General features: G+C 45.4%; 1 protein-coding gene across 1 annotated transcript in view; it reads left to right on the top strand.

The window, feature by feature from the left end:
- LOC146798080 (cytochrome P450 2C11-like) overlaps positions 1–23,235 on the top strand; it is a 764,894-nt gene that overhangs the window by 525,382 nt on the left and 216,277 nt on the right. The window contains exon 5 of the mRNA XM_085625295.1: positions 12,891–13,032. Within this exon, the coding sequence (XP_085481421.1) occupies positions 12,891–13,032 (142 nt within the window). The remainder of the gene's footprint in view (positions 1–12,890; positions 13,033–23,235) is intronic.

Consider the following 23,235-nt stretch of genomic DNA (forward strand, 5'->3'; position numbering starts at 1 on the left):
ACTTAAGACAGACTTAAGACAGCCTTAAGACAAACTTAAGACAAACTTAAGACAAACTTAGGATAGACTTAAGACAGACTTAAGACAAACTTAAGACAAAATTCTAACTTAAGTCTGCCTTAAGTCTGTCTTAAGTTTGTCTTAAGACAAACTTAAGACAAAATCCTAACTTCTGTGAATACCAAAAGTAGTAAGTTTAGGATTTTGTCTTAAGTTAGTTCTGTGAATCGGGCCCTGGAATTATGGTGAATTGGGACCAAGGCCTTGAGAACCCATACTGAGTAGCACCATTGAAAACATTAGTTAAAGTTTTTGCCCAAAATGTTACTGTGAGAAGTTGGCCTGATATATGCTGTCCTCTAGTTATAGTGGGCACCTTGTATCAGTCCAAACAACCCCTTATTGGTTATGAATGTAAAGCAGCTTGTTTTAACAGTCTATAATCTCTTGAGTCACTAAATGAAAGATATCCACACCAGGTATATATATAAAATATATGTATTTATTACTAAACACACCCTACTAGTCTCTTTATGAGACTAGAGGTTCAAACACATAAGTTACACTTCAATATTCACAGTAAAATAGCACAAATACATGTCAGGCCCTAGGGGCGAGCCAAACCATATACTAAAATAGTGGTATAAGAACCCCGACTTAACTAGATACAAGGCCTAGAGCCTGTAGAATCGCTGGGACCCCAAGGAACCACCCAAGGTAGTGACACAGGGAACCCACGGGGGCCGTGTGCAGTGTGTGAACACAGCCGCGTGCTCCCGTTAGCTTCTATGGGGAAAGTCGCGGTTAGATTTTTAAAGATTAGGGACACTTGGAAATGAGTCAGGACCAAACCCTTTTGGACTTAGGAAGTTCTACAGCTAGCACCCATGGGAGCACCGGAGTACTCGTGTTACCTCAACCAGGGAAGCCGGGTGCATAGGTTTCTTTTGGTGTCGGGTCGCGTCGTTGATTTCAATGGGAGCTGGCGAAGAAGTGCTGCTGCCGTGAAGATGCGAAGTGTCCGAAGAGATCCAAGCCTGGATCGAAGATGAGAAGAACCTGAGAGCAGAGGGGACAGAGTCTGGGTCACTAGCCAGTGACCAGGAAGGCGATAAGCAGATGCCCACCGATGTCGGGTGATTTCAGGTGAAAGAGATGAATCTTGACGCTTCAGCCACGAGGACCAGGAGGTGTCGAGGACAACCAGGAGCTGGATTTGAGCTGTCCCACGAAGGATGTCGAGTGCTGCAGCGTCGGTGCCCGGATTGGACACAACAAGCCTTGGTAAAAGCAACCCACGCAGAAACGAGAAAGATGCTTCGGTGCAGACCAGCAAGGTCTGTGGGACTCACCACTTGGTTGGGAGTCAGGGCACGTCTGGAACAACCAGGGAAGCCCAAGGAAATGCAGGAACCCACCAGTCGATGGACCAGGGATCACGATGGGAACTCGAGACGAAACACAAAATGGTGGCCCACAGGTCATTTGGAATGACCAGGCCGATAATCTTCAGTGGATTCAGTGCTCGAGGTGGGGGCTACAAATCAGCCCAAGCACGACTTCAAGAGACGTCGAGAAGTCAATGCACTTGCAGAAATGCACGGTGACCAGGAGTTCCAGTTCCACGCTACTCACGAGGGCTGCGGGTCTCAGCTTTGCTGGGGACTCGGGTCAGCCTCTGAGATGTCTGCAAATCCTCTTCCTGGGCTGCAAATACTTCAGAGTACGACAGGAGCTTCGATGATGCAGACCAGCAAATTGCTTCTTTTGTGCCTGCCAAGCATGGGAGTCACTCCTTGACCCCAAAGGAGATTTTGTCAGTCCTCTGGTCTTGAGCAGAGCGTCGAAGGTCCAGGATTTGGCTTCAGAATTCCGTCCAGGGTAATCTAAAGTCCTAAGGACTGGGTTCCCATACTTATACTAAGGTAGGGGGCTGGACATACTCTGGGGACCCACCTATGGGAGGGTTTGGAAAGAGGGGTGGCTACACCCATTTCCTTTGTCCAGTTTCGTGCCAGAGCAGGGGCTGGAAGCCCCTGAACCGGTTTGAGCTGGACTATGAACAGGAACACCAAATGTGCCCCTAGTGCAGGACTTCAAAGCACTCAGAGAGTGCTCCCACCCAACCCCAATACACATACGCCTGTCTGGGAGGTGGTTACACCTCCCTGTGACAGGAAACCTATTGTCCAGGCCTCACCTGCCAGAGTTTTGGTCAGCAGCAGGAGGCCAGACCCGTGTCTGTGGCTGTAGCATCCATTTTGTGATGCCAGGGCTCAGTTAAGTTGGTACCGGGTATACTGGTGCTGTCAAGTCTCTCCCTCTAGAAGGGTGGGATCATACTCGCACACCATTTACTGGTGTGAGGGTATGATTCCAAGGTGTTTGACAACAAACATGACATGTTTCCATGCAGCCAGTCCAAAGTTAGCATTTACCGTTTGGTTATAATGCACTTAAGAATATATGGTCAGGCTGCACTGCTGACAACCGGAGAAGAGATTCCAAATGCTGCAGAGGGGCTCAGCTCATGCCTGGGCACCCCCTCACATATAACCAAGCACCCTGCCTTCAGGATTGATAAGGCCTGCCATAGGGGTGACTGATTGGTTTGTATGTGCAGTATATGGTGAGATATAGTGAACCTACATCTCAGTAAGGGGTGCATGCACCACCTTACTCAGGCTGCAGTAGCAGACCTGTGGTGTCATTTTGGATGGCTTTCCAGGGGTGGCATAATACATGCTTCAGCCCCTGGTAGGCCTCTCGGGTACCTATGCTCTGAGTACATAGTATACCATATACTAGGCTCTTATAAGGGCACCTCAGATCCAATCTGAACTGTACCTAAAGTACATGGAATCATTTTAGAGAAGAAGCAGCTAGGCTGGGGCCCTGAATAGCAAGGTCCCAGCCAGACTAAAGTCGAAAAACAGTGAAACACCAGCAAAAAGTGGGGGTAAACATGTGGAGCAGATCCTACTCTCCTACAGTTACCTTCACTCATACCCTGCCAACTTAGGGTGAACAAAGCAAACACAAGGAGATGATGGACGGAACACTGAAACGTTTCAGACGCTCACCCCCAGTTACAGATCTGGTTTGAATCCATCATCATTCTTTAGCTCACTTGGCCACCTCAGTTCAGACCCAGCTATATGCAAATCAGTCTTGACCTTGTGCCTCATGGGTGGAGCGGAAGGGCATAGGGCTTAGAATGGTGTAGAATGTTGTAGAGTGGAGTGGTGGTGAGTGGGGTGGTGTGTCATAAAGTCATGTGGAGTGGTGTAGAGTGGAGTGGCATATTGCAGAGTAGGGTGGAGTGGAGTGGCGTGTCATAGAGTGATGTGTACAATGCTTTAGAGTGCGGGGTGTATAGTGGAGTTGTGTAGACTGTAGTGGCAACTCATACATTGGAGTAGCATGTTGTAAAGTGGAGTGGCATGTCTTATAGTGAAGTGGCATATCATGTTGTAGAGTGGAGAGGTAGGGAATGGCATAGAGTGGAGTGGAGTCAAGTGGAGTGTCAGAGAGTTGTGTGGCATGTTGTATAATGGAGTGGAGTGACATAGAGTGGAATGACATATTATAGAGTGGAGTGGAGTTGGGTGTCGTAGAGCCTAGTAGAGTGGCATCGAGTGGAGTGGCATGGAGTGAAGTAGAGTATTATGGTTGAAGATCTGTTGGTTATGTAGTCATCTATTGTTATGTTAGGGAATTTAAATTTTTGACTTGAAGCATCAGAGAGCCTCCTACCTCATCAAGGGCCATATGTAGGTAGGCAAATACCGGTCGGTAACGGCCGAAATTCGGTAAAAAACCCGTTACCGACCGGTATTCAGATAGTTGAGATGTAGGAGGCCAAAAACACATATTCGGTAAATATGATTCGGTAAATACCGATTCAAGTTTACCGACTTCAAAAACACCGCTTCAAATTTACCGAATACATATTTTCCGATTCGGTAAATATGAAGTGGTAAATATGAAGTGGTAACACGGAAAAATGATATGTATGTAAATTCGGTAATTAAGAAATCCTTCAAAATCGGTAAATAAGTCGGTAATTAACACTGATAGAAAGCAGGTGGTAATTTTCAACAGTGCATTTAAGCAATCCCAAAATGCAACAGCATGGACAACATGGCCGCTCTGTATGTCATTGCAAGGCGGCTACGTCTACAGGCTGCAGGACTGAGGATATGGAGACGGGAGGAACGCATCTACAGACAGCGCATCACTCTTCCAACTGACTGACGCAGAGATACATGAAAGGTACAGGCTACACCCCCAAACCATCTTGGACCTGATAAGGGACCTGCACCCACTCCTGGACCAGCCAACAAGAAGGGCCCATGCCATACCACCACATGTGCAGGTGCTCTGCAGCCTACACCTACTTGCATCTGGCAGTTACCAGGGGGTGATAGCTGCGGTGGGCGGTGTATCCCAGAGTTGCCTGTCCCGTTTCTTCAGGAAGTTCCTGGATGCCATGATGCAGAGAATGCACCACTACATCAGCTTTCCAAACACACAGGCTGAACTGCAGAAAACAAAAACTGACTTTTATCAAATGGCACAGTTCCCCCATGTCATTGGCTGTATAGATGGCACACACATCCCAATCTGCCCACCAGCTGCCACTGAGCACATCTACAGAAACAGAAAGTCCACCCACTCCATCAATGTGCAAGTAATCTGCGATGCAGGGAACATTATCACTGATATCGTTGCCAAATTCCCTGGGAGCACCCATGACTCCTACATATTCCAGAACAGTGGGATCTACACACGACTGCTTGCGGGAGAATTTGGAGAAGGATACCTGCTAGGTAAGTAACAGTGACGCTACATAGTACACAGTGCCAATCATAGTGTATTGAGGCATGTGACTGATGTCTCCCTTTTACTCACCTAGGGGACAGTGCATATGCCGTGCGGTCATTCATCCTCACTCCCTACCTACACCCATCAACCCAGAGTGAGAGACGATATAATGTGGCACACAAATCTACTCGCAATGTGGTGGAGCGCACGTTTGAACTACTGAAGAGCAGGTTTCGCTGCCTCCATAAGAGTGGAGGTGCACGCCAGTACACACCCATCCTCTGCTGCAAGATTATTGCGACTTGTGCAATGCTGCACAACCTTGCCACAAAGAGAGGCACAGAGGTCGAAATGACATATATTGAGGAAAATGATGATGAGACTGCGCATGCAGAGGCCAACGCAGCAGGAGTACAAACAGCAGCAGATGGAAGAGTGAGACGGGCGGAGATCACATCCAACTATTTCTGAATGAGTAAGGGGACACAGCCTGTAGTTGGATGCCATGACGTAGTTTAATCAGGCAGCACTACGCCACAACACAAAGGAAACTGTATTGCAACAACAATGAAAAAATAAATTTTGTGACTTAAGGGTTACTTCACCCAAATGTGTCATTGTTTCGCATGGGGCATTAATGTTTGCGCCCACACGCAGCAGTGCGGGAAGGAATTGAGGGGGGCGTCCTCAGTGGCTGGGGTACCAGTGGCACCACGTTGACGCCTGTTGCTCCGACGAGTGTCTGGGACGGGGGGGAGTTATGCTGCTCCTTCTGGTCGTGTCTTCTGTGTCGCCAGCATCCAAAGCGCCAGCTGCTGCAGACTGGCTGGTGAGCAGCACTTCTAGTGCACTTGTAACCCTAACCATCCCCCTGGACACATCTGTGCTGCACTGTGCAAGGCCCTCCTGCATCGCCACAGAGCGCCTGCAGATCAGCGATGTGGCAGTTGCCAGCCGGTTCACTGCCCTCGAGGTCTGATCCTTCCTCTGATGTCCCCTGCGCCGTGTGGCCCTGTCCTCATCGAACTTTGAGCACAGCTGCATGATGGATTGGGACATGTCCCGCATGCCCGCTGCAATATCAGCAATGCCCCCTGCCATGGTGGTGATGCCCTTTTCAATGTTTCCAAAGGTGTTGTTTAGGCCACGCATCTGTCGCTGTACGGACACCATTGCCCTTGCCTGGACGCGTTGTATTTTCACCATGGTGCCCTCAAGACCTGAGAACACTCCATGGCCCTGCCCAAGGGGAGGTGGACTCTGCGGCCGAGCCCTGCGGCGCCATCTGCCAACTGTGTGTTCTCCCTCAGACTCGGAAGGCACACTGGCATGGGTTGCATCCTGGGGTACAGTGGACGTTTCCGGGCCCCTCGACTCCTCGGATGATGAGTCGGTCACATCCAACCTAGCTGCAGGACGCCTCCTCAACCTGTGCTGTGCAAGAGGTGAAGATGGTGGTGAAACCTGCAGGACTGGGGATGCAGGCAGGAGCGGCGATGCTGGCTGGGGTGGTGTAAGTGCCTGTGGTGCCGTTCCCTGGCCGGAACTGGTGGTGGCCTTCTCTGTGCTGGGTGTGTGGTGTGCCCTCTCTCCCTTCTCATGGCCAGTTCTGTGCGCAGTAGTGCCTGTGGACAGAAAAGCAACAGCAGCTAAGTGTACCTGAAGCTTTGTCTTGATGACATGACAAAACAATTTCTAGACAGTATCTCAATGTCCTCGTATCATGTTTGGCCTTTCAGGGACTACATCTCCCATGATGCATTGCAAGCATGCACTAATACCTGTACTGGAGTGGGATTCTCATGGCACATTTTGGGAGTTGGAATAGGGATAGCGGGGGGCACATTGCTGTGCAAGCGTCTTACCTTGTTTGGAGGTGCCTCTGGCGGAGCTGTCAGCGTCCCCAATCCCCACGATGCTTTCTGGCTCAATCGTTGTCTCCACTAGCTCCTCAAGTTCTGTCAGGGCTGGTGCTCTGTTGCGTCCACCTCCTGTCTGGCTGGCCTCTTTTTTTAAATCTGCCACCTTCCTCTTTGTGATAATGCGGATGTCATACCACCGCTTCTTCAGGACATCGATGTCCCGGGGGGTCACTCCTATGGCATTCACCTGTGCCTGGATTCCAAGCCAGATCTTTCTTTTTTCTGACTCAGGCACTTGCTGTGACAGTTTCCCAAATAGTTTCTGGTGCTGCTTCACAACCTCCTCCACCAGAACTTGCAGCTCCTTCGGGCTGAATTTGAGCTTTCGCTTCCTCTCCCCTCCTTCCCTCTCTGGGTCCTGGCTGGCCATTCTTGCAGTCTCCAGGTCTGAATCTGGCAGTTGCTCTCTTCCTCTCCTCAGCACTCCCAGCCTCTGCAGAGTCTGCTAATTGTGTGCACCTGCCTGGGTGTGGCCACTCCCTGGTTGGGTGGGGTTGAGGTTGCACAGGATTGGCTGCTTGAAGTCATGTGTTTTTGAACTGCCGATTCGTTATTTACCGAATCGGTATTTACCGAATCGGAATATACCACGTCGGTATTTACCGATTCGGAAAATACCGCTTCGGTATTTACCGATTCGGTAAATTCCGATTCATGTTTACCGAATTTTACCGATTCGGTAATGTTTACCGAATGTTGACCTACATATAACTTACCGATTCTTAAATACCGATTCGGTAAAATTCGGTATTTAAGAATCGGTAAAAATAATTTACCTACATATGGCCCCAAATATATAGGTTTTAGCCCATTGGTGAACATCTTCATTTGTTGCACGGAGCACACCCTTGATGATACTTTTTTTAAATGCTGATATTTCTACCCTTTATGTGCTTTGCATTGCATTTGGTTGACCACTAAGGGATTACATTTCAACTGCAAGTACCCTATCCAAAATCTGTTAAAAAAAACTATACCCTATCCCACTTGAAAACACGCTGCTAAAATATTACTCTGGTAGAGATTGTGCTCTCTAATTTTAAGGAATCATTTGAAGATGCCTTAGAGATGCTGTTAGCATACATGAACTGCATCCACCTCAATTATCACTTTAACATCCAGAGTCTAATCTCCTTCTATCCCCTGGTTTGACCTTCAACTTAATAAAACAAGGCAGTGGGTCAGGATAAGAGGATAAAGCAGCGTATCAGAGGCTGATAACTGATGGAGATCTTGCTCTAAATTAAGCCAAAAAAGATATTGAACCATATTTTCTTTATTGGAGTTGACTGTCAAACTTGACACCTCTTTAAATTGACAAGGAAGGCGAGTTGACTAGATATGCCACCTTCACTTGTGTGAGTAATTACAGAGTCCAATATTACCTTTTATTCAGTGTTCAAACTCAGAAAAGTGACACGACAAGCAGAAATATGTGCCTATGACTCCAAATTATGCATATTAGGGTAATCAGGCATTTATCCTCCAGCAAATATCAGCAGATATGACCTGCTATAATTTCCTTGTTGAAATTGCAAGGGTGCACAGTTTATCACACCGCTAATTAATGGGTACTGTGGAAACTCTTATCCCTGTACAGATACGTAAGCAAAATACTATGCCTAGACATAATTTAAAACGTTTCCTACTTTGTATGTGTACTATACAGTTCAGCACACATGCAAAGTTGCAAAAAGAAGGCAAAATAAAATAATTTCTCCTTTTAATGCCTGCTTTGGAATGGCACGGATTTTTGTGGAAAAGCCTTGTTTACTATTGTTACTAGATAGGGTTTTGCATTAAAAAAGTGGGTGGTAATAATAGGAGCGCACATGTACCACCCATGTAGTGGCCATTGAATGCAGAGTAACACAAAGAAGCATTTTGTGCAGATTTGTGTTACCTTTCTTTTACAAACCAATACAAATAGCAATCTGTGTTGGTTTGTAACCCTGAAAAAGATTTTACGGTGGGTCTGCATTATAAAAGTACAGCAAACCTGACAAAAAACCTTTGTAAATGTGTGGAACAGGGGAAGTGGTTTCAGTCGGAGACGCTTTAGTCTTCCAACTGGAAGGAGCTGGCTGCGGTTCCGAAGGCCTTTTTGGTTTTCCGTCCCCTGTTGCACACACGGCTGTGTGTGTTCCGATGGACAACTAGGTTGTCTGCTTCAGTCTGAATCAGCAGGGTGGTATGTGCCCCTCTCTGTTTCTCCTTTCCTGGAGGATTTATCTTTGGGCGGAATCCTCTCCTGGCTCTCTCAGCAGTTTACTTTCCAGGGAGGGAGAATGGGCCTGCCGATGCTCTGAGTTGGATGTTTCCGTCCTCTGTGATGACATGTATAGATCTGGCAATCTTTCAGTCTGTTAATCTTCAGTTCAGTCATCCGTTGCTGAATTTGTTCTCAAAGTAGGAGAATGCCCTCCTTCCTTAGTTTTGCAGTCTGATGCCATCTTCAAGGGCTTATCAGTGGATACCCTAACTTTTCCCTGGTCCAGGGGTCTCCTTTATTGTTTTTCACCAATCCCTCTTCTCTCTTAGGTGATTCACAAGGTGATCAAGGACCAGGTAGAGCTTCTTTTTATTCCCCCGGCTTGGACGTGATGCCCTTGGTCCCCTTGTTTTCTTCATATGCAAGTCCAGCTCCATTGGGTATTGCCAATACATCTGTCCTCGCTGCCTCAATCACTTGTTCCTCTGGATATGCTTCCCAGGTTGAGGCTGTGATTTGGCACTTTGGAGGCAGTCCATCTTAGAGCAAGTGTGTTCTTTGAATTTTGCAGCACTGATCCAGCAGTCTCGGTGGCAGTCTACCCTTAAGTTATGGCCGTCATTGGCGGAATTTTTCCATTTGGTGTCAGGTCAAGGGTTTGTCCTCTTCATCTTGTGATCTTATGGTGGTGTTGGAGTGCCTTCTGGACAGTTTTCAACTGGGTTTGGCAGTCTCTACCCTCAGCAGTCAGTGGATGGCTGTTCAGTCATTTTGAGGGGGCTGGTGTGTTGTCTGTGGCCCCTCTGGTGGAGCACTTGCTGCACATTTGTTTTCTGTGGAGTCTGGTTGTTCATTCCCGGATGCCACTGTGGGACTTGCCTCTAGTTCTGCAAGGTTTGCAGGGTGCTCCATTTGACCCTATGGATTCTGCTGACCTTACGACAGGAGATGGGTAGGGTAGATTGGGGCTTTGTTGCCCTCCCCTAAATTCCTTAGGTTATTCCTGGAAAGGTGGTGCTGTGTCCTAGTCCTGCCATTCTCCATAAGGTGGTATCTTCAATTCATTTGGAATCTGATATTGTTTTGCCTACCCTTGGCCCTTCACCAGTGTCTGAGGTGGATGTGAGTTTGCATTCTCTTGATGTCCATCAGGCTTTCTCCATATATTTGCAGCCAACAGCCTCATTTCACAAATCTGATGCCTCTTTGCCTCTCATGGGCCAGCAAAGAGAGGTCTCAAGCCTTCTCTCTCTACTTTGTCCTGCTGGAGGAAGCTGATCATTTCTTATTCTTATACCGTGGCTGACCAACTCATCCTGCTGTCTTTCCCAGGGAGGTCTACTAGGGGTATCTCTGCCCCCTAAGCAGCATTTAAGGGGGCTTCCATTTGTGATATTTGTTTTGTTGCCACTTGGGCCCTGCCCCACACCTTCATGTCCCATTACCTCTAATTTTGTTACTGCTATTTTGAGTTCTGTAGGTTCTCTTGCAGTGTCATGTTTTGATTCATTTGTTTAATTAAACACACCTGTTTTATGCTTATCCAAGGTGTGGTTTGTTTTAAAATCAGTTTTGGCTTGGGTACGTACTCACACGTTATGACTGTGAGAGGAAGACGGACAAGGAGGCAATGCCCGGTTACTTTCCTGCAATCTTCATCATTCCGAGTTCATGTCTTCCTTCTCATAGTTCCCACCTACCTCTCCCTGTGGTTCAAGAGATTTCTTTCTAGCCTGATTATTTCAGGAAGTCCTTCACAGGAAGTGATGAATTTTTACTCATAAGTATGGGGACCATCTTGGAATGGGGAGGAAAAGTCAAGATTGGTAATTAGGTTCTGTATGAATGAAGATAAACTCGTACGTAAGGACTGTGATCAGGAAGACATGAACTCAGAGTAATGAAAATTACTGGTAAGTAACCAGGAATTATTCATCTTTCATTTAAAAAAAACAGGGCACTAGTTTGAAGTTTGAAGTTTCTTTATTAATTCTTCAATTAATTGAAATGATTACAGTAAAATGTGCTATGCTGTACCCCCCCTCCCCCTCGCCCTCCACTCTATTCAGGTCTTGGAGCAGGGATGTTCCTCTGGCCTGCATATGCTCTTAAGTCAAAGTTATTTGCACTTTCATGTGAATAAGGCTTTGGCTACAAGGCCGATTGTTGGTGATGACTCTCCTCCTGTACAGTTGCTTGTGTATCCTAAAGTAAGGTGAGTCTCTTCCTCTTGAGCTTATACTGTGCTACTCTACATAAGGCCTAGCTCGTCCTAAGGACTTGTGTGTGAACCGGGACATTCAGACTGAGATTAAATACACAGATGGACAGTGGGGCCCTTGCAGTCCAGGTCATCTGCACCTGGTAGGGGTCTGCTGTGCAAACATGTTAAAAAGGATAAGGTGCAGGAAGTGCTGATTTAAAATACTATATGCTTTCCCATCTTAGCCAATTGAATATTCTGTTTCAGCACAGTTAATACAGACCAATAGGTTTAAGTACAAGTTAGTCGAGGGTTAGTAAATTGAACTAATGAGTTATTGGATGGTGGCCCATTATATGCTTCCCCTTCTAATTTGTCAGGGACCTGCCTTGCTGCTCCCTTGAAGGGATAAAGTGCACTGTGCCAAAAATGTGGAATCATTAGCCTGTGTTGGGAGTGGCGTTAGTCTGTGACGACTCGTTAAAAGCAATTCTATTTATATTTGTGAACTTCCCCATTCAGGCTAAGTTGCATGCCATGGTTTCAGTAAAGCACAGATCCGAAGCCTCCTTGCAAGTCCTAACTTCCTTTGCTCTAAAGATAGGATGAAGCAAGCACACTATGGAACACAACATTGATGTCTCTCCCTGTGGAGTTATGTAGGGACCTTCAAAGATACTCCGCCTTAGTGCTGCCTCACAAATGGCCTCTAGTAACAGCCTGTGTTACTGTACTCTTTATCTCTTGTCTGCAGTAACATATACTATGATTAGTGTTCTCACAGGTCAATGAACATAGTAGCAACACAAGTTGAAAGATGTCTCTTTAAAGTTGGCAGCCTTGTGCTGATTCCACAGCAACATCTAGTAATGGGCTAAACTAACAACCAGATTTTTTTTTTCAAAAACTCGTCTCTTTGTTAAAACTGCAATGATGTATTAGTATTTTAGATTGCCAACAGCTGCCAATCTGCATATTTTTTTCTTCGCAGTGGGTCGATCCGCTGGGGTTGTAATATATAGCCATCTTGATTGCAGAAGCAACAATGCTCCCTACCTTTTTCTAATTCTAAGCCAGATACATGATATTTTACCAGTGAAATACCCTGCTCACCAGGCTACACCATCCCGCCACTCCTAAATTTGTCCCCCATGTGTTAGCTTTACATTACACAAGTCATAATAAGTTTGACCATGACACTCCAGGCCTTGGAGATTTAAACTGGTTTTAACTTCAGGTATGCTTGCTTTTGTAAGTCTGCACTTTCAAGGCCATTAGTCTAAAGAACTACATTGCAAATAAACTATTTATCAAAGGCTATTTATTGAACAACAACCTAGAGCTTATCCATAAATCTGTTGCAGCCTGGCCTAAAAGTGAGAAATGTGGAATGAATAGCCATTTACCTTAAATTCTCTGTATGCTTAGAGGCTCTGGAAGAAGTTGTTCTTTCTCTGCTTATTGGTTGCCATTCTGCTTTCTTCACAGAGAAGTTGACAACCTACCTATCCAGCCAACCACCTATTCAGCCAATCTCAATCTATCTGGCTCACAATTGTGCCTTAAGGATCATAAGCTTATCTGTCTCATGGATATATTTCTCTCTATTCTGCATACTTTCACTTATAATTAGTATATTACTCTATACGCTACTCTCTTGCCCACAGGACAGATCTATATGTTTGCTAATTCAAATAATTAATAAATACATTGCATTTATTTCCAGGAAAAAGAAGATCCATCATCTGTATTTACCATCATGAATTTAGTCATGACTGTTATGGACATCATTTTTGGTGGCACTGAGACTATCACCACCACCACCGCATACGGATTACTTGCACTCATGAAGCATCCTGAAATTCTAGGTAAAAAATACTATAAATTGAAATTTGATTGAAGACTGTAGATTCATCCTTTTGTCTGTCAAGAAGCTTTATTTCACAGATTCTCTAGAACGTACATCACTGTAAATATTGGTTGTACACTGGGCTGTTGAGATCAACCAAACTTCCAACAAATAACGTCACATAAAACAATTACATTGGTTTCAGGTCAGAAGATTCACAGTTCAGTATACAACTAAAGACTTCATTTAGCCCTTGATGGATAGACTGCAAAACATCGGGCATATCACAGTCCGTTCCTCTGTCGGTCTAGTGACCGGTCTGCCTAACATGAAGTCCCTACCTGTTTGATGGGGATTTTTGCAGAAAGTTGGTACCTTTCTTTATTTTTCAAAGACAAATCCACAAAGTAGATTGGCCAGTGTTTTTAGAAAGGAAAAAAGCAATGTCTCTGACATGTCGTGTTTTATTCCTCAGCATTTGGTAAGACATCTAAGAATTTTTCCTGCCCAAGGTTGTCATGTTGGGCATTGTGGTCCCAGACATAAATAAGGCGCAATAATTAAAGTCAGAGGGTCATCTTTTGTCGAGTATTCCTTCCAATGTCATTGACACAGGCAGGTGGGAGGGAGGGTGCATGTTTTGACAACAAAGGCAGCTGACGTTTTGCTTATCAGAAATATAGTGGTCCATCAACCTTCAAATATGGTGGGGGAACTGAGAGACAGGGATGAGTAAGTAAGTAAGTAAGTAATAAGTTTATTGTACAGTTAATTAAAACCATTACAAAAATTGACCATCTCTTATTAACATGATAAAAAAAGGAAAGATAAACAGTTAAAAAAAAAAAAAAGAAAAGAACACACATTTTAGAATTGCACGGAATATCCACTCCCCCTGCATTGGTGGCCCGTAGTCTTAATTCTTCAGTTCTATTGGAAATATTAGCAGCAATTTGTTGGGTAACATTTCCCCCCCATTCAGAGTCTTAGCTGCAGAATGATATCAGGCCATGGCGTGCAGGATTAAACATACATGTATAAGGTGCATAGTGCCGCCACAAGTATCAGAGTTGGCCATTTAGATGTCCTTTTGCTGATTTACTTAGGGCATTTACTTGTGCTAAAAAGCATGAGATAATAAACTTAAAACACTGTTGCAGTACACTTATTTTTAAAACGAAGGTCAGCTACAGATAAGAACTTTACTAGGCGACAGCTTAGCTGAATGTCTTCACCAAAGAAGCTTGCAAGCACCGCTTGTCTGCACGACCGTAATTGTTTTTTGTTAAAAATAGGCCTAAGTAGTAACCGGCGTTCTCGCATCAGCTCACGGCAAATCGTTAGGATATGAACTATGTCCTCCTCTCCTTTACCACAAAGACGACACATTGCAGGTTTAGGAGGGCGCAGCCAGGGAGGCAGATGGTATGCCGTCGGTAATAAACCTAGCCGAAATTTCAGAGACTTTTCTTTAATGGTTCTAGAGAAGTTAGAAAGGAGATAGGCTTGAGGAGTCGCTTTCCCATAGGTTTGTATCGTGAGCCAGCCGTGTGAGCGTTTTGTCAAGGTCGCTTTATCTTGTAAAATGGACTCTTTTTTGACTATCTTGTTTACAATTTTCTTGAAGCTAGCCATGGTCCCGGGCAATGCCCAGAGTTGCCGTAGCCCCAGCTGGTCCAGTGCAGTATTCAAGTAATGTCTGGCTGGGCAAGAACCTGTTGTTTCCACTTCTCTCCACAAGTAAAAATTCAGCGTTCCTGGTTGCCCTTTTTTTATCTTAAACCAGGTTTTGACAAAGGCTCCTTTTCTGGCTAACTCCTGCCCTTGTATCCCAAATTCCAACCTCATTTGTGCCGGAGAGGTAAATCCAGGCAATCCAAAAATTATTCTCAATGCTCTTGTGATGGTGCCATTTAGAATTTCCGCATCTCTCCCTCTCATGGCTTCACTTCCATAGGTGATTGATGGTATCAGTTTTGCCTGAATCACCTTGGTCAGTGGGAGATAACTTGGTCCAGCGGTTATATTCTTCAAATTTCTTAAAGCTACTGCTGTTATCAACCCCCTCTTTTTTATTGCATCGAGCTGAGCTTTGTAATTGCCTCTGCTGTCTAGCATAACCCCCAGATATTTATAGTCATGAACGACTTCAAGCTTGTGTTTTGCCAGATGCCAGTTGTATTTTGTTTTTATTTTCCGGTAATTTACAGACATGACTTTTGTCTTATCTTGGTTAATAGTTAATTTGTTGTTTTCTGAGTATTGGGATGTGATGTCCAGCAGGCGTTGTAATCCTATGGGTGTCCGACTGATGAGAACTAAGTCATCTGCATATAGGAGGTTAGATAACTGGCAACCTCCCAGCTTCGGGGCATGCGCATTGCTTCTATTAAGTTTGATTGAGATCTCGGCCATAAATAAGTTGAATAATGTCGGGGCTAATACACACCCTTGTTTTAATCCAGAGCTTGTATTCATATTTTTTGATAGATGGTCTCCAGCCCCCAGCTTTACTTGTACCCAGGTGTTGCTGTGCAGAAGGATTAATTGTGTTAATAGCAATGGTGGAATACCTAGTTTTTTTAGTTTTTGCCACAGAATATTTCTATTGATATGGTCGAATGCGGAGCTGTAGTCGATAAAACAGATGTATAAAGGTTGTTTGATTAGAAGTGCAGCGTCCATCATTAGTGAGAGGGCAGAGATGTTGGTAACAGTACCCATGTCTCTACAGAAGCCGGTTTGGTTGTAAGGAATTGCTTTAATTTCTGTGGACCATGTTATTAATTCTTGGAGGAGCACCCCAGCATAATATTTTGCGTCATTGTCCAAAAGAGCTACCAATCGGTAGCTCCTTGGATCATTCCTGTTGCCTTTTTTGTAAATAGGAGAGATTATCGAGCCTCTCCATGATGTTGGTATTATCGACGTCTGCAGGATTCTATCAAAAACCGGTTTTAGGGAAGTAGCCCAAAATTCAGAGTCTTGTTTGTATAATATCGGCGGAATCCCATTAGGCCCGGGAGCTCCTTCAAGTCTACCTTTCAAGATTCTTTTGTAAATTTGTGTGATTGTTGTTGTGATTGTACAGTTATGCACGTTTTCTGTGATCAGATTCAGCTGGGACGGTTGGGGTTCCATACTGGACACAGGAGTATTTGAGCCAGTTTGGGGGATCTGATTTTTATTAAAATGTGGTTCAAGGAAAGTAGTCCAAGCTTCTTCTGTGACGTTAGAACTGATACACTGTCCTTGAGGATTAGATAGGGCATTAATTTTCTTCCAGAATTGGGCGCTGTTGTTGTTCTTAATATCATGCAGGAGCTTGGCCCAAAGGGTTTCTTCTGCTTCCTTTTTATTTTGCCAGATGATTTTTTTCTGAGTCTCTTTCAACTGCCCCAGTTCTTGCAGTGCCGAAGGATCTTTCTTCAGTCTCCGCAATGTGGAGTTTATCCGTGTTTTTAGCTTTTTTAATTTGATGTTATTCCGTGTAGTAGGGCCTGGGCGGGGATTTTGCTGTTGTTTTTTACTCCCGTTTGAAGGATTACCCTTTGTAGCGCCATAGCTATTACTTAGGGCGTTTATGAATGCCTCCCAGCATCCAATTATATCAGGGGTGGCTGCCTTCCCTTCTTCCCAGAGTTGTTTCGCTCGAGAGAGTAGACCTTCAGGGTCTTTAGTACTACATTTTACTCTTCTCTCATTGTTGGTAAATTCTGAGCAGAGTGTTTTTGCTGAGGTCAACTTACATAGTGTTGGCTCTTCTACCGTGATTTCCTGAGGTAGCTGGTCGCTAAAATCTTCGCTCCCAATGCAAAAGTTTTTTATTTTAGTGAACATGCTGCAAGAGCAGAATGTGTAGTCAATTGTTGACCTTGTTACAGTGTTATTGAACGTTGCTGTTTGCGGGCGATCTCCCGGGAATCTGCCATTTAATGCACGTACACCCAATTGCTCTAAAAACGATAGTAGATTTTTCGAGGTGTTAGTGGTTCTTCCAGCTGTGCTTACATCTTGGGGCATTTACTCCCACGCGAATGGGTCCTCCTCTGGATAGATGTTGTTAGCTCGTCTCCTCAGCATGTTTAAATTGAAGTCTCCGGTGATTATCCAATTGTTTGTCTTCTCTCCTGTTATAATTTTTACCAACTCCTCCTTTAGTTGTTGGCTCCCTTTATTTGTGTCACGTGGGTGTAGGTAGAGATTTACAAGTATTATATATTCTTTACTTGTCTTCCCCTGTAGGGTAATTCGGTTTACTTGCATTTCATTTGGTGGCGCCAGATTGTGTGATAGAGGTTCTATTGCGTAAATGCTGTTTATGGAAGTATATGTGACAAGGCCTCCATTGTTATGACCGAATTTTGCATTTCTAGTTGCCGGTAAATGGAGCATATTATAGCCATGCAGAGCCGCAGGTAGTTCGCTCCATGTTTCCTGGAGTGTAATTATATCAAATTTCTGTAGATAGGCTAGCAGTTCTGGGTCAGAGGTCTTGTCTCCCAGCCCGTTGATGTTCCAGGAACAGATTTTCAATGAGCTCTTGTGTGGGGGTTCATTATGTTTAATGTGTCATGGTCTTCCAGTTTTGGTGTTTATTGTCCTGGAGACCCTGCTCCATTCCAGTGTGGACCTGCTTCTGTCCACGGGTACCCTCAGTACATTGTGTTCTCCGTTTGCCCTATGTTCTATGCTTTTACTACGTGCCCCTCGCAGAACTGAGAAAATTTGTGGCCTCAGAAGTTCATGACCGAGGTTTTCTTCTTGGTACTTTAAATCGGCCAATAGGGGGTCGGGATACCTTGGTTTTGGTAGTGGTTGAAGTTTGATGCCCCATTCATTGAACCTGTTTTGTTCCTTTAAGACCCTCTCGGCTAAGTCTGGTGAGGCCCATACTGTTTTTGTTAACTCTGATCCTGGACAGTCAGGTGACTATATAAACTCAACTGACTCCAGGTCAGTGGTTTTTATGTTCTCGAGAGTGTTAATGGACCTCAGTAAATGCAGGATGTTACACCTGTTTAGTATGTCGACCCGACCCCTTGATGTGTACTCAGGGTGAAACATGATTGCTGTCATAGCGTCTGAGCGCCCTGTTTGTTGAGCCATGATGGGCTCTGCCGCTGTTGAGGTCTCTGTTGGCAGTGAAAGTCCACGTGTTGTCATAGTCAAGCCTAATGACTGGCTATCGCTTACTGAAGCTTTCTCCAAGTTCAGTGCTGATGTATTAGTTATCACCTCCTCCATGCCAATGCTGCTCTGTGGGGCTGTTTTTTCTCCTACTAATTCCCTCGAGCCATTAGTTGATGGTGAAGCTGGGCCTTGCATTACCCTATTGAGAGTACAGTCCATTGTTTTTAGTATTGGAGGTTCCCCTGTAGAACTCTCGCTGTTGTTTCCTGGTTTCTGCCCCAGTCCATCACTAATCAAATCAATGGCAATGGTTTGTGCAATAGTTTCTAGTCCGTTTTCCTGTCTTAGGCTCTTTTTTTCCTCCCGCCCCAGGGCCATATCTTCTCCCTCGCTGCACATATGCACTGGTTGGGCTTCCCTTAGTTCGACCCGGGTCCTATCGGTTCTGTCCTTTTTGTGTGGCGATGCCTGCATTGGATTTTGGTTTCTCCCCTTCCTTCTTTGTTTTCTCCGCTGTTTAGCGGATAGTTGTGCCCCCTCGATTGGTGCCCGTTTTTCCAGAGAGTCGCTGGATTGGGCAGTGTTACTCTTCGGTGCTGCTGTTGCTCCTTCAGATAATGCGCTAGCGTTTTGCACTAGTATGGATGAGTCCCCATCCTCGCAATGCTGGTTACCATCTGATGTTGATGCCGCGCTTGCGGTTTGCTTAACCTGTGCCTTGCGTTTTTGAGGTTTGCTTAACTTGGTCATTTCTTGGCCAATAACGCTGGAGGGGATCTCTCCTTGCAATGATTGGGCAGGTACTGCTTTCCTTATGTCAGCAAGGAGATTATCCAGTGCCGATGGTAATGTTGCTAGCTTATCTACAATTGTTATACAGGTGCAGCTGGCTTGGGTGAATTTTGTCTCTGACTGTGCCCTCTTGATCAAATTGTTGAGGTCAGCCAGCTTGTCATCAATACCAGCGACAAAGATGGAGAGTGAGTTGAGGACTGACAGCTGGAGGTCCATCTTGTCTGAGTGGTACTGCAGTGCATTCACAGACATTTGCATTGTGTGCAGTAGTGTGGGCCAGATGTCGTCCTAATCCAATGATGTGTCTTTCCCGATGTGGGATTTTGGAGAATTGATGTTACTTCTTTCTGATTCGCCTCCGTTAGCAGCAGAATAGGACGCGACTAATCCCTCCCATTCTTCGGGTGTAAGATATGATGTTTCTAGTTCAATTTCCTGTGATATTGGTGGTCGTTCTATAATACCCTCAAGGTGTGGAGTGACAGGGCTGAGTTGGGTATTGGATTTTGCCCGGGGTAGTTGAGTGTGCACGACTTGTGAAGTTGGTGATATTTCGGCCTCTGTTTGTTTGATCGCATTGTGAGAGTCTATGTTATCTGCTTTGCTCATGTTAGACGTGGTCGTCTTAGCTTTGCACTCCTCCGGGTACTTGCATAATCCAAGTCTATCCAGTGCGTCCGATGAGTCCTGTACAGAAAAAAAACCCAGATTGGGACAGTTATCCTTGGGGTCATCTTCAGTATTGGCCCACGATGGCATATCCAGTTGCTGTAACGAGCCGTGAGCCACAGGGCTATGTTTCTGATTCCCAGGAGCCTTCGCCTCCCCTCCCAATTGCGATGGTAACATTTTGGACAGAGTTCCATCCTTATCTTGTTTGTAGTGGGTGGTGTTGTTAGTGCTTTCTCCCTTTTTTCCCTCTCTGCCTTCAATTCCTCCCACTGCGATGTCATCAAGTCCCAGGTAATTATCTTCCTTGAATACCTGGGTCCTTGCCTCCTTGGTTATGGCTTGTATGTCTTTTCTCTCTTTAAGGCTTACATCGCAGATGCCCATGTCGCAGCTTTTTCCAGTAGCTGAGAGGTCTCTCCCGTCTGACCCCTGCTGCCATGCATTGAGAGGTTGAAGTGGGACCGGGAGGTTGGTTACTTTGCTACTGTTTAAGCACAGCACCGGCCCGGCATCTTTTAAAAAGGAGAATTTTGTGTATATTTTTGGTTGATATGTTAACTTGGGCCATCTGGAATCACAGCTTGCGCTGCTTGTCATTCCGCTTGATGAAGGTACGGGGCTGGTAAGGAGCGGGGAGATTCGATGCTGGGCTTCATCTATAGGTCTCATGAGTGCTTCGGTACTGCTCTTGTTTATGGACCTCTTGTTTGCCCTCCTGGTTCTTTTGGCAGGGTTAGTAGGTTCCTGTTGTCTTATCCTTCCGGATCGCATTTTTGTGCGGGATACTGAGCACCGGTTTTAAGTTGAAACTACTATAAAATTTCCTTGTGCTGTGTCTTTCATAAATTAATGTACCCTCTTGATAGGTTGCATTTGGCGCGCCTCGCAGCAATTAGGGGGGAGGAGGGAACGTGAATGACGTTTCTGCGTTTTGCGAGTTTATACTATGAGCCAGCGTATCAGTAACCAGTAGAGGCAGTAAGGTAGTAAGATAGTAAGTTAAAGTGCCTCACCCAACAGTCCGCTGTAACTTATGCGCTGTTCTCCGTTTTCCTCCTCCACCGACTCCACCTTTGTTGATCCCTCTAAGGTCCTCAGGTCCACGGGCCTCGAATATCCCAGCCCCCTGGAGGCTGCCACAGCCTTTCAGCCTCCCAGCCTTCCTCCGCTCCTTTCCAGCCACTGTTCCAAACACGGCACAGCACAGCGACTCTTACGGCCGACAGAAAAGATGGGAGCGAGAGAGTGAGAGAGCTCCAGCTCAAGCTCCAGTCAAGCAGTCAAAGCCGTCAAAGCCCAAGTTCCGGTTCCGAGCTTCCGTGCGGTGCGCTGCACTCAGTCTCTGGCTCCTCGAACTCCGTGAGCGGTCCCCCCCCCTCTGGCGGCCTCCTGGCTCAGGATCAGGCGTCCCAGGCGCTTTTTCCAAAGCCCCGTGCTGCCACCCGGGCTCCGCTCTGCTCGCCTCAGCTTGCCTCAACCCTGCCACTGCCGCCTGGATTCACAGCTCTGCCCCACTCTCACCAGCAGCTCCAGCGCTTAGCTCCGTGCGCTTCTCTCCACGTCGTGAGGTTCGATTACGGTCTGCTCTCCGCAGTCTGCTCTCTGCCTCACTTGGCACTTGACTAATTACCTCCGCGGCCCGGTCTGACCCAACGGTCGTCCAGAGGCAGAAAAGTCAGCGGAGGCCAAGGGGCCAAGGGGCCAAGGGGCCAGGGGGCCAAGGAGCCAAGGAGTGAGAGCCGATAACCGGCAGCTGAGTGCTGGGAGCTGGGAGCCGCCGCCGTCCTCACCTACACGCCGGACTGCTCGGCTCGTCTCGTCTGGATGGTGAAAACACGGACTGGAGTCACTGATCTTACACAGGGATGAGACATTCATACATTTTTTAAAGACGTCCCATTACTCTTCATCTGAATAGGAGGCCCAAAGGTATAGTCACTATTTGGTTTAATGTTTTTCCATTGTAGTAGTTAAATTACAGCTAAGAGTCATCCAGGTCAAGGAAAAATCTAAATTTTGTGTGGAATGGCATGTTATTCACAATGGTAGGGAGTGATTGAGAAAGCCTGTTGCAGAAAATAGAGGCTTTGTAAACGAAAGAGTTGCATCCTGTAAGAGTGAGGTGGATATAGGAAACTTTCACCGGAGAAAGCAAAGAGGAACTAATAATGATAATGGTGTAAGCCAGTGACCAGCTACAAAAAAGACATCCTTAAGTGAAGACATTGGAATGAACTTTGGAATGTGATTTTAAGTTGGTTCTTATTCCAATCAGTTGCCAGGGAAAGAGAAAAGGTCACAGATGTATACTGCTTGAGTTCCAAAATAGGAAAGCCATGCATTTTCTATTATTTGTACAAAATATTTTGACATGCCAAGGATAATCACAATGCTGTACTCTGAACAAAATTCTTGCCTGATAACCATGAGCGTTCCTCCCAGTGGAAGAAAAATGTAATATTTTTCAAGGTTTTCAGGAGTTTAAAGGAAGCATAAGAACTTTGTTCAGAAGTGATTAATGATGTGGAGTTATCAAAAATCTATCTAGGTTGTTATTCTTCACAGCATGGCTGGAATTGGGGAGGACCAAGAACAGGTGGCCACCAAACAGGGAACCAGAAAGAGGGTTTGGTGCCTACGAAGTAGACTTTGGTTTTGTCCTAGTTACCTATAGTTGGTTTTGGACATTTAGGAGCTGACATAGAATATATAGATTTATAGATGGGTACCAGTGAATTACGGGGATGTTTTTCACTGAGAGCATCAGAGTGACATCAAATAGATAATAAGAGCATAGCTCAACTCGTCTATGATATCACTCAGAACCCCGAGGTGAAAAACATCCCCATAGTTAACTTTTTACCTATCAACAGGTTTTTTTCATGTATGACCCCTAAAATAATCTGCCCCTACTTTGAATTGCAGTGATTTCTCTTCTCGACCCACTTTGGTTCCCCTTTAGTTTTGTGTATTAAATGTTTAAGCTGTCTCTTACACAGCCACACATAATACAATTGATTTCATAACAATTATTTTAGGAGTCTGTTGTTCAGGGACTTTTCTTGGGATCCAGTCTGCATTTTTCATCCAAGGTTGAAGAGAATACATACCAACATGGTGTATTGTTTTCTTTGCCTGGTCAGCAACAGCTCCTAACGTTTTAGACATAACATGGTAGCACAGCTCCAGTTTTCAAACACAGTAGTTCTGATCATGTAAAATGTGTCTTGTCCCCTTGAGGGCAAAGAGGAGAATTCCAACAGAGAGAACTGTCCTGGAACAAAGGCACGCAGAGCCTGACATGCAGCCTTGCATAAACTGAGTTGATACTCATGATGCGGGCCACCTAACTAAATATATCAGATATGTGGTCTATTGCCAATCCCAGAGATCACTTATATAACCCTGTGTCCTCATAGTTAGGGTAGGCCTAGACAGATAGATAGTTTGCCATGGTGGGGGCGTTTATTTTATACAGTTTGATAGTAATGCAAATTACTTTGTTTAGTTTCATCTGCCTAGTGATCGCTGCATATATACTGCATAATAGACTACGATAATTTCAATAAATGTATAGTAAGCTTTCTTTGTGTCTCTCTTATCTTCACTGCGGGCATGCATG

This window comes from Triturus cristatus, chromosome 9 (genome assembly GCF_964204655.1).
Source record: "Triturus cristatus chromosome 9, aTriCri1.1, whole genome shotgun sequence".
Classification (NCBI taxonomy): Eukaryota; Metazoa; Chordata; class Amphibia; order Caudata; family Salamandridae; genus Triturus; species Triturus cristatus.